General features: G+C 47.9%; 1 protein-coding gene across 1 annotated transcript; it reads left to right on the forward strand.

Moving 5' to 3' along the window:
- The first annotated feature begins 1148 nt into the window (after nt 1-1148).
- LOC136457894 (alpha-1,3-arabinosyltransferase XAT3-like) lies at nt 1149-4308 on the forward strand. The gene is made up of 7 exons (XM_066457905.1): nt 1149-1626; nt 1719-1802; nt 1911-1997; nt 2122-2262; nt 2356-2445; nt 2617-2724; nt 2892-4308. Exons 1-7 carry the CDS (start codon nt 1452-1454, stop codon nt 4103-4105), a joined length of 1899 nt encoding a protein of 632 aa, XP_066314002.1. The 5' UTR covers nt 1149-1451; the 3' UTR covers nt 4106-4308.
- The last annotated feature ends 7127 nt before the right edge of the window (nt 4309-11435 follow it).

Raw genomic sequence — 11435 nt, forward strand, 5'->3', positions numbered from 1 at the left:
TGTTTGATTGAAAAGTGATAGAGGAGTACGTATTACTCCCTCCACACCAAAATAAATCGACTTCTAGAATCAACCTAAAGTCAAATTATAATTTTACCAACTTTATAGGAAAGAGTAACAACATCTATAACACCAAACAATTTCATTATGAAAATATCTTTCATGATCTATCTAGTGATATTTTAATTTGTCTCATAATTATTGATATTTTTTTATAAATTTGATCAAACTTAAAATAATTTGACTTGAAGACAATTCTAAAAAGTTGATTAGTTTTGAGACAGAGGGGTAATATAGAAGTAAATACGAATATTGAATCTGCTGAGACAGATGATGAAGTTACTAGTGGACTGTCAGAGCCATTTGCGTTCAATTGGCTACAACTCGTGGTGGCGATCCCGTCCCATGCGGTGTACATTGAATTCTGCATCTATATACATCCCTCGCACATTTGACTTGCCCGGGTAACTTGGAGAATGGATCTAGGTGAAGAAACCTTTGGGTCTATACTAGTACTAGTGCTACAGTCTTAAAGAAAAATCCAAACCCAAATAAGACGGAACTGGTTATACTGCAGTTGCCATTTGTTTTGCACCCCGTTCTTCTGCTGCTGCATCCGAATTTTGATCTACCGGATCTAAATCAATAACGGCTGCGATCGTTTCTTGTCCATCCGGTCTCTTCCGTGTATGCCCGAAGAAAATGGGCTCAATTTGAACCACATGGGGATGAGGGATTTCAGGATTTGTAGGCTGCGAATGGGGATGAGGGATTTCAGGATTTGTAGGCTAGATAGAGGAAAAATCAAGACAGAAGTGGCTACGGCATCGCCTGAGAACTCAGTCATCTGATTATTAGGAAAAATGAAAAAAAAAAAAGAGCAGGTGTGAAGTGGCTCCCTAGCTACCCGATCGTCAAATCGCAGATTATTACAATCCGGAATTTTAAATGGTGAGACGACAGAAATCAACAGGGGCTTGCACGCCATGGCGTCCACTACGGTGCACGCAAAACTGCTGCAGACGATCGAGTCACATGGAAAGTTTTCAAGGCTGGAAGGAGAAAACAAATGGGCGCCCTGCACAAATACCAGCCGCTCTGTGCTCCACGCACAGGCACAGCGCGCGGCGGCGGCCACGGCGGGCGAGACAATATATAAGCAGCTGTCAGCTCGTGTAGGCCCGTGATCCCGCTCGTCCATTGGCCAGCTAGCGAGCGGGCTACCACGACCCTAGCACTAGTAGAAGGACAAGGAAAAGGAAACAACCGTAGCTAGCGAGTTCTTGGATCGGGCGACGACGCCGTTGGCTGGCCAGTGGCTACTCTCCCCTCCGGTCTTTTGCATCCTCACGCTACCTATTTGGAGGAAGAAGCATAGGCCCGGCCCTGGGCATCCTGAGGCACTGAGACAGTTGCCAGCAGAGCAGGCCAGCAGGCGCGTCCGACCGACCATGAAGAGCGGCGGCGCGGGCGACAAGGCCGGGAGGGGCGGCGGCGGCAGGCTGCCGCAGCCGCTGCGCCTCGAGTCGCAGCGGTTCAGGCTGCTGTCCATCGTCGTCGGCTGCTTCGTCATCTGCCTCGTCTTCCTCCTCTCCTCCCGCCCCGACGCCACCGCCTTCGACACCAGTCAGTAACTAACCTCTCCTCGCGACTTTCTTTGTTCCATGCTCGCGGTAGCTCTGCTGCTGACGCATTCCACACGTTCCTGCTGCTTGCAGTGAGCCCCAAGGCGTCGCTGGTGACCGCGCGCCGGACGGTGGCGGTCAAGACCCTGCGGACCTCCTCCTCCTCCGCCGGCTTAGGTACGTACACGATTGCTCCATCAACTCGCCGCTCATGAAGTGATCTTCACGATCCTTTGCTTGGGCCCGTCGCGTCAACGTGCGTGCTTTTTTGTCGATCATCATCAGGTGGAGATTTCGACGTGGACATCCTGCCGCAGCGTCATCAGGAGCAGAGCCTCCAGCAGACCGGCGACGACAAGACGGTCACAGAATGTACGTCGCCAATGGAGCCAGGCCCGACGCTTTTAGATTCTGCCCTTTGCCTGCCAGCATCGTGGTTTTGTTCGTAAATAAAAGATCTCTGATTTTTTTTTTTTTTGTAAAAAAAAATCTTCAGGGGTCAGAGACACGGTGATCGTGGAGGAGAGGAGCGACGCCGAGACCAGCGAGGCAGAGCCGGAGGAGACCGAGCCCGACCGTGACGCCACTGCCACTGCCGCGGCGTCGTCCAACTCCGACGACCACCCTGCAGCACCAGGTACGTGGACGTGGGCAACGACCGATGCCCGAGGCTGTTCCACTTCCACAAAGCGGCAAGACGTGAACTTGACTAACTTGTGGAACGCGGCAGGTGCCGAGAAGGCGGTCCAAGACTCCGCCGCCGCCGTGGTCACCGGGCAGCCGGCCGCGGAAACGACGTCGGCTGCGCCGGACCGGCCAGGTCCGTGCTCTGCTCCCTCACTAGCTAGCTAGCCTAATTAACCGTCAAATGGTCCGCCATGCCGTGCACGGCGGATGAATGGTGGTCGTCAGTCACAATTAATGGACTCGACGGGACTGTTACAGCATGTGTGCGATGTGACGTTCGTCTTTGCAACTGTATCTTGTGCAGAGGAGAAGACGGGAGCTGCTGCTGGCGGCGGTGGTGGTCAGAGCAAGCTCCAGGAGCAGCCAGCTCGGCAACGGCAAGAAGAGGAGCGGCACGACGAGCCAGAACGACGTACGTGCAGTGGAACGGCGAAAGCAACGCCGAACCGAACCTAATCTAATCGTCAACTTGTTTTTTTCTTAGCATTTTATTTGAGGAAGATTTGTAGACCTGTCAGCAAGTGCATCATGGTGGAGCCTGATAACGAATTAACCAACGTGATAACACGACGCGTGCAGAATCTGGCGGGGACCACCAGCAGCAGCAGCCGCGGCCGCCGCTGTGCGACTTCTCAGACTTCCGCAGCAACATCTGCGACTTCGCCGGCGATGTCCGGATGGACGCCAACGTGTCGGCGTTCGTCGTCGTCGTCGACCCGGCGGCGAGCGGCGGCGGCCAGGAGCAGGAGGAGGAGCACAAGGTGCGGCCGTACCCTCGGAAGGGCGACGAGACGTGCATGGGGCGCATCACGGAGCTCACGGTGCGCGCTACGCGCGACGCGGCGGGCGCGACGCGGTGCACGAGGACGCACACGGCGCCCGCGGTGGTGTTCTCCATCGGCGGGTACACGGGCAACATCTTCCACGACTTCTCCGACGTGCTCGTGCCGCTCTACAACACGGTGCAGCGGTACCGCGGCGACGTGCAGCTGGTGCTGGCCAACGCGGCGTCCTGGTGGCTGGTCAAGTACGACCGGCTCCTCCGCGAGCTGTCGCGCCACGCGCCACTGGACCTCGCCAGGGCCGGCGCGGCACGGGAGGTGCACTGCTTCCGCCACGCCGTGGTCAGCCTGCGCGCGCACAAGGAGCTCATCATCGAGCGGGAGCGCAGCCTGGACGGGCTCGCCACGCCGGACTTCACGCGGTTCCTCCGCCGCGCGCTCGGGCTGCCCCGGGACGCGCCCACGCGCCTCGGCGGCGACGGCACGGGGAGGAAGAAGCCCCGGCTGCTGATCATCTCGCGCCACCGCACCCGGCTGCTCCTCAACCTCGACGCCGTGGTGCGCGCGGCGGAGGAGGTCGGGTTCGAGGCCGTCGTGAACGAGTCGGACGTGGCCAACGACATCGCGCAGGTCGGGGGGCTCGTCAACTCGTGCGACGCGCTGGTGGGCGTGCACGGCGCGGGGCTCACCAACATGATGTTCCTGCCGCCGGGGGCAGCGCTGGTGCAGATCGTGCCGTGGGGCGGGCTGCAGTGGATGGCAAGGGCGGACTACGGCGACCCCGCGGAGGCGATGGGGCTCAAGTACATCCAGTACGAGATCGGCGTCGCCGAGAGCACGCTCAAGGACAAGTTCCCCAGCGGGCACAAGATCTTCACCAACCCGACGGCGCTGCACAAGAAGGGGTTCATGTTCATTAGGCAGACGCTCATGGACGGCCAGGACATCACCGTTGACGTCGCCCGCTTCAGGGAGGTGCTGCTCCAGGTGCTCAACAACCTCGCACAGTAGCCGGCCGGCGTGCTCACTGCTCAGCACAGTGCTACCCCTGCATAGTAGTACTCCTGTACGTAGTATATACACACTACTGCCTTGTATACGTACATTACTTTAGTTGGAACTTTGTATCATTGTTATGGATGTACACATGATATATGCATACATAGCAATGCGATAAATCAAAAATCATACCTATTTATTTTGTGATTGCATAATTTTTATTTGAACACGATATCATTCTCTTAGCGTTCTTTAAATTATTTAACAGAATTGAAATAAAAATACTTGTTTTCACTTGTTGAGCAGTAATTTGTGATCCTCGCAAAGAGAGAGAGAGAGAGAGAGAGAGAGAGAGTAGTAATTTGTGTTTTTTATCGGATGTGAGTGTATGCACCATCAACCGTTTTGCGCAATACAACGGTTCTACATCTACTTATAGTGATGAGTAATTATTCATTAACATAAAGAAATATTTGTATCGATAAATATAAGATAATTAGTCAATTAGATAATTACCTTCCACGAGTTCAGGTCTTTAGGAATCAGGAATTTACCCCTTGTGACCTACACCTGGGCGCTGGCCTCCAGACCTCCATCCGGCTTGCAGCTTGCTTGATCACAGAGATGGAGAGACAGTGAAGCCAGGATGGGAGAGCCGGGGAGACGGATTGCTGTAGATGGATGCCATGCGCTGGCTTGCTTGATCATGAAGACGGGAGACACGGGGAAGCCAGGATGGGACTACGGGAGAGCTAGGGAGATAGGTCGACGTAGATCGATTCAGGTAACGCAATATAGAAGAGACGCAGCATCAAGAGTAATCTAAAAGTCAGCAGGGCTTAATGCGCCATAATTTTTGGGCCTCTTGGAATTTGGGGCCATGTACGAACGCACGGCTTGCACACCCGCCGGCACGGCCCTGGATGTACACTTTACAGTGAGACTATATACTGTACAATGGAAGAGGGAAATCTTTGTATACGTACATTGCTTAAATTGCAAGCGTGAAGGTCACTGTGCTCGTGATTGTGTCATCATTGCCTTCCTCAGTACCGGCAAGATGGAACACTCACCGTCGCACCCGGCGGTCGCCTTTGGGGTGCTCCGCGACGCTGTTCGTCACCACACCGTGGGGCCTCTGCAGGGACACTGGATCTACCCATTTAGCCTCCCCAGGTCGTTCACCCTCCGTCCCCTGGTGTTGCGCCCCTCTAACTCCCACTCGTTGTGCCTTCTCAGACACCGAGCCCTCCTCGCCGGCGCCAATTGAAGTCCTCACGTCGAAACCTGGTGACGGAGCTTGTGATTGTCCCCGGCTCGGAGGAGCTCCAGGCTACTAGCAGACCTTTGTCGAAGGCTCCTGAAGGAGAGGACTTCGCATGGCACCCTGGTCTCCTAGGGCGCCTTCAGGCGGCTACTAGAAGCTCGCCAGGATGGTCAAAGACAGCAAGCGACCGAGACGTCGACTGTTGACGATTGTGACCCAGTGGCGGAAGCTAAGCAGGCTAGGACGAACGGCCTGACAAGACCAAAAGTTTGACTCGACAAGGGCCTAGTAGGAAAGGCAGTTGTGCATGCAAAAGACGCTAAGGCCCTAATGCGATGTACTCTGTGTATAAGGAATATATTGGAATATGTCCTGGGTAGCAAGAGGCAATCTTGTATATGAAAACTTATGTAATCGTACCATATAAAAAAAACTCAAACCTCAAGAGAGAGATATCACTTTCTGTCTCGAAACCCTAGGATTCTTTGCCTCGATAATTGTGAGGGTCCCCGACGAAAGCCGCCTTCGCATTTCTTTCTTTCTTCTGTCACTTAGGTTCCTGACCACTTCCTCTATGGCACCATCTTTTTTGCTTCCCCTTAGTCCAGATTACTAATTAACAGTGGCATAATCAGTGGTTGCAAATTCTATTTTGCAGAAATAAATGCTCCTTCCTTACAGAAATCCAAGTCAACTTCTTTCAGAGATAAGTAAAGAAATAGGATTAGCAAAGTCAAATAGGATTACTTAACTTAATAGAATCAAGCAGCAGAATTAACAGATAAAGAACCCCCCGAGGCTTTCACCGGGTGAGGCCGACCTGCAGCGCACTGCGCACTCGACCCCCCTGTCGGGACTCCACTTTCCCAATAGGTAGCTTAATCTTGTGTCAGAAGATGGCCTAGAAGTCTTCGATGTGAACTTGCTGTACGAAGGACAGTTACTCTCGGCTCTCGCACGGCTATGATGCATGCGTCCAAGGAACTCTGATCAGAGCCGCCAGGAAACCAATTTGTGCAAGGCAGCCAGCTGATCCAATAATCCAACTGGCCATCAGTCTATTGTTGGTTCACAAGTATCAATCCAGCGCACTGTGGTAGCAAACAAATTGATTGATTAACCTTTGATGGTTTCAGAGCAGTAAGACCTGGCAAGGGTACCTGCATCATCAGTTCATCACCTAAAAGGGATAGGAGGATATCCTAGCAGAGGTCACAACTCAAAAGTTACAGCTACTGCAACTGAAAGGTCGTGCTTGTGTTTAGCCTCTCTGGACTCTGGAGCTCGCAGCTGCAGGTAGTTTGGCGGTTAGGATCACAGTGTTAGATGGCGAGTCGACGTTGGCTACATATGCTATCTCCGCATATCGTGCGCTGCGCACATTGGTGTGGACCGGATCATCGGAATACTACTCATTAATCGCATTTCGTGCTTCGGCGTGCGGCTGATTGGATTAGACTTGCTTGTTTTGTTTCAACGCATGATGTGTTTGCTTGTGTGTGGCCAATCATTTGCATCAGCATATTGCAGCAGCATGTGAGTATAATTTTAGGCTTCCTCTATATTTAAAGTGAGGCTGCGGCATCGCCGGCAAGCTCCAAAGAATTGTTTGAACAGCTTCGTTCGTTCGTCACTGCTGATGAGACCGTCAACGCAATTTGAAATCCGCAAGGAAATGGGCCACCGACAGAGGATGAGAGCGAGAGCTAACGGATCTTGCCACACTCTATTCTATTCTGAAGGTTGAAGCTTCGTTTTCAGGAAAATCAAACGAAAACTGAAGCTCTGATGATCCGCTCGCCTGATTTACTACCCACTAAACATTTTTCAGATCAGAACATGAAAGTGGTTATATATGTTAATAAGTTTCGTGCACGGGAGATTCACTGGAGCTGGAGCTGCAGGAGGCTTTCAGTTTCAGCGTCGATGGATTATGAGCCACTCCAAGCAGGGAATCTTTTTAATTTTGTCAACCCTCGTTGGGCCTGGGCGTCTCGTGCTCGGAGAATACCTACCAAAGGCCTGCTGAAAAAGACGAGGCGACAGCGGCAGCGGCAGCGGCAGCGGCAGCAGCCATGGCCGGCCGACGCGGTGGTTCGCATGGCCATATCTTGAAGAGGACTGCAACGTTTGAGAGGCGCTCTAGTAATTCATTATTATATAGCTCTCCCACTCATCCATGGTCCATCACGGATGTCAGGCGACAGTGGCATCATTTTCATATCAGACGTATAATGCAGAGTACGCACAATATGTAACCATACCAAAGTCCTATTTCCAATTTCCAAACAAACAAACAGCATAGTACCATTCCAACTTGTAACAATGAAGAGAGAGCAGAAGGATCGAAATTGGCGACGACGGAAAGGACGAGCAAGCTTGATTACGACTAATCAGAGAGGTGAAACCAGCCAGCCACATAATTGGCGACAGGCCGACAGCCATCACCCTGTTCTCGGGCTTGGCCGGCTTATAAGCCGTATTTTTTCAGCCAATAAACAGTACTTTTCTCTCACACTAAATCAGCCGATGGTACTTTTAGTCATGGCTTATCAGCCAATCAAGACCCCAGTGAACAGTGCCATGTAATCGGGCAAGCATATAGTTCGGGAGATGAGATGAGATTCCGAGAGGAAGCAGAAAGGCTAGAAGAGCGTATGATATGACAGAGAATCCGGGGCATGGATTAGGTATTTAGGTTGGCCATCTGCATCTCCATCTCGCTTCACGAGCTTCAGCCTGTTTACTTGGTCGTAAACTATCGTAAATTTTCAACTAGAACAGTATTTTTCTCTCACACCAACCCAACCAGCAGTAATAATCCACGATCATATACGATCGTATCAGCACCAGCCGAAGAGGCCGCTTATCGTCAGAAACAGAAGAACCTTTTTCTTCTCGCAAAGGTGACGAAGAAGCTGCATCAGTCCGCTGGCCGGTTTCATCACGGAATTGGGCCACGCAAAAGACAAGATGCGTTTTGGTAAGCATCGGTGGGTGAGTACATGCCATTTTAGGAACCCAAGTTTAATCATTGGTTGAGTAGTTAGCACCTCGCGATTATTCTGCGTTCAATGACAAATCAATCCTTCACGAGCTCGTCAGGCGACACATTCTAAGGCTCTTTTTTTCCCCTCTTTGAGTCGACAAGTAGTACGGTTATTTGGTACGAAACAAAGGCCCTCTGCTGTCCATGTCTTTCTAATCCAGCTAGTTCAACTTACCGTTCCCTCCTAGTCAAAAAAGAAAAGAATACCTTCCCTCCAAACTCCAAAACTTTATCCACAAAGCACAAAATACTACTACCTCTGTCCCAAAAACTTTACATTCTAGACTTCAAATTTTGTACCACACAACATACCATTCAAGTATGCCTTAGCTACTTTTGAAAATTAGACAACCTTAACTAATAGGGGCATCCATGGTCATTTCACATATCTTAATATGTCCTAAAATTCCTAAAATGAGTGTTTTGGGATGGAGGTAGTAGCGACTACTTGGAAAGTTTATGGACCTACTTCTTATTGTGCAAAGTTTTTCTTTTCAGATCTTGTAAGAGCAAGTGAGCATACAATTCTTGTGCAAATACCAAAATTGTCTCCTCACTCAATCTTGACTCTCTTCAAATGCCAATGAGATTCTCTGACAATCACTCCGAGAGCTTAGTGTGCATGGGAATGGATCTAAGGTGGGAGTCGCCTAACATGGGAGAAAGGAGAGGTGGGGGCATGAGGCACTACTAGTCCCTCTTAACGATGGAGAATAAAAAGGATGGAGAGCCACAAGATGAAATGTTTATAAAGGTTCAAACTACAAAAAATCTAGTGTGGGAGTAGGAGTAAAACATCCTAGATGTTGGGTAGACAAACCCTACTTATATTCAAGTGTTGCAACAAAGTTATCTCATGTTTCTCTTTACCCCCACAATTTTGTTTTTGTTTTTGTTTTTTTAGTGATCTGATCTAGAACTTTGTGATATTAAAGTTGAGTCATTTTAAAAGGGCTATGAAAGGAGTACACTCCCCCATGGCAGTCCAATGGGAGAGTGAAGAATCTATTTCTATGCATTTAATAGAGCGCCACGTTAGCAATTTGATGAATATAGGTCATTTTAGTTTGGTCCTAAGTCAAACATCTAAACTTTGACTAGCTTGAGAAAAGACATTATCATCTACAATATGAAATAAATGCATTTTTATGGGAGATTTGATTAAACTAATATGATGTTGTATTGTTAGTACATTTTTTTGTATAAACTTTATTGAAGTTGGACAAAATTTAACCTTGAACAAGAATAAAACAAAACTACAATTTAAATATCAGAACAAAAGGGAGTAACAAACATTTTGTGTATGTGTTTTTTTTTGAAAAAAGTCTATTTTACCTCCCCGAACTATCCTCAAAGTTTAGTTTTCCTCCCTGAACTCGAAAATCGGGTAAACCACCTCCCTCAACTTTTAAAATCGTTCATTTTATCTCCCTGACCCGGTTATAAGTGGTTTTCAAAGGCGATTTTGTCTTTTTTATTTTTATTTATTTTAGCTATTTAAAAAAACATAGTAAATCACAGAAAAAGCATAAAATGGAAAAATCTAATTTTTCTACACAGTAAATATATAATATGGTATGCTTTAGTACAAAAATTTTGTTATAGCTTTAGATTTATGCTTTTCTGTAATTAATTCAAAGCTATAGTATCTATGGTTAAATTGTGGTAAAATTTTTATGGTGGACTAATTATTATATGATTGAGCTGTAGTAAAAAATTCATGCTCATTGGAGCATGTATAACTATGTTATAGATTTATTTAGTTTTATGCTTGTTAAATAGTTTTAAAATAGTTAAAAGTGTGTAAAAATATAAACGAGTATGAAATTTTTACTACAATTAAAGCATATAATAATTAGACCATCATAAAATTTTCACCACAATTTGACCATAGAAACTGCAGCTATAAATTAATTACAGAAAAGCATAGATCTAAAGCTATAGCAAAAACTTTGTACTAAATTATACCATATTATATGTTTATTGTGTAAATCTACCCATGTAGAGTCCAACAAAATTATATTTTCATTTTATGATTTTTTGTGATTTATTATGATTTTTCAAATATTTAGCCAAAATAAATAAAAAAAAAAGACAAAACTGCCTTTGAAAATCACCTATAACCGGGTCATTGAGGTAAAATGAACGGTTTTAAAAGTTGAGGTGGATGATTTACCTGGTTTTCGAGTTCAGAGAGAAAAACTAAACTTCGAGGATAGTTCAGAGAGAGAAAATGGACTTTCTCCTCTCTCTTTTTCCTCGGGAAAGTACATCAGGCCTCGTCCGGGTGGAGACAGGCAAACAAATCATAGCCCGTTAAGTTTAATGTGCCAGGATTCATTTTGCCGCCCATCTGTATGGATATTCCTAGATTTTGGCCCATCTAAGTAGACCTCCACTTGGGCCGCATTGGTTACCTGCTGTCAGAAGAAGCAGGTTGGTGTGGACTCTCCCAGTCCTCTCCAAAGGACAAAAGGAAGTTCAGAGGCCGTCTTGGACCGCCCTGGTTTAGTTCGCGAAATTTGGATTTTGGGGCTATCGTAGCACCTTTGTTTTTATTTGGCAAATAGTATCCAAACATTGATTAATTAGGCTTAAAACGTTCGTCTCGTAATTTCCCATCAAACTGTGCAATTAGTTTTTCTTTTCGTCTACATTTAATGCTCCATGCACGGGCCGCAAACATTCGATGTGACAGATACTGTAGCAACTTTTTGGATTTTAAGGTGGAACTAAACAAGGGCTAAGAATCTTTGCATAGGCCTGCCGGAAGACTGGAACCATCAACCCCATTACCATACGGAGGACCAGCCCACAGAAGAGTGCCCGAGGCTTGGACAAGAGTACATTCATCAACAGGACAGGCCTACCCCCTACCTTCACACATCACAATGAAACACCTGAATCACCCACTGTTTATCAACCAGGCTCAGCTAATGGGCTCGCACCATACAGAGACAGTACTGCTGCTACATTGAAAGGAAATGAATGGTGCAGGTAATTCCCGTGCCCAAGGCAGTGTCAGT

Source organism: Miscanthus floridulus, chromosome 6 (genome assembly GCF_019320115.1).
Source record: "Miscanthus floridulus cultivar M001 chromosome 6, ASM1932011v1, whole genome shotgun sequence".
Classification (NCBI taxonomy): Eukaryota; Viridiplantae; Streptophyta; class Magnoliopsida; order Poales; family Poaceae; genus Miscanthus; species Miscanthus floridulus.

What these genes read in the sequence shown, in the direction of transcription:
- LOC136457894 (XM_066457905.1), top strand. Translation starts at nt 1,452, where the DNA reads ATGAAGAGCGGCGGCGCGGGCGACAAGGCCGGGAGGGGCGGCGGCGGC. An exon ending in CGACAAGACGGTCACAGAAT is followed by an intron (nt 1,998 to 2,121) that starts GTACGTCGCCAA and finishes AAAAATCTTCAG; the next exon opens with GGGTCAGAGACACGGTGATC. An exon ending in GCACGACGAGCCAGAACGAC is followed by an intron (nt 2,725 to 2,891) that starts GTACGTGCAGTG and finishes CGACGCGTGCAG; the next exon opens with AATCTGGCGGGGACCACCAG.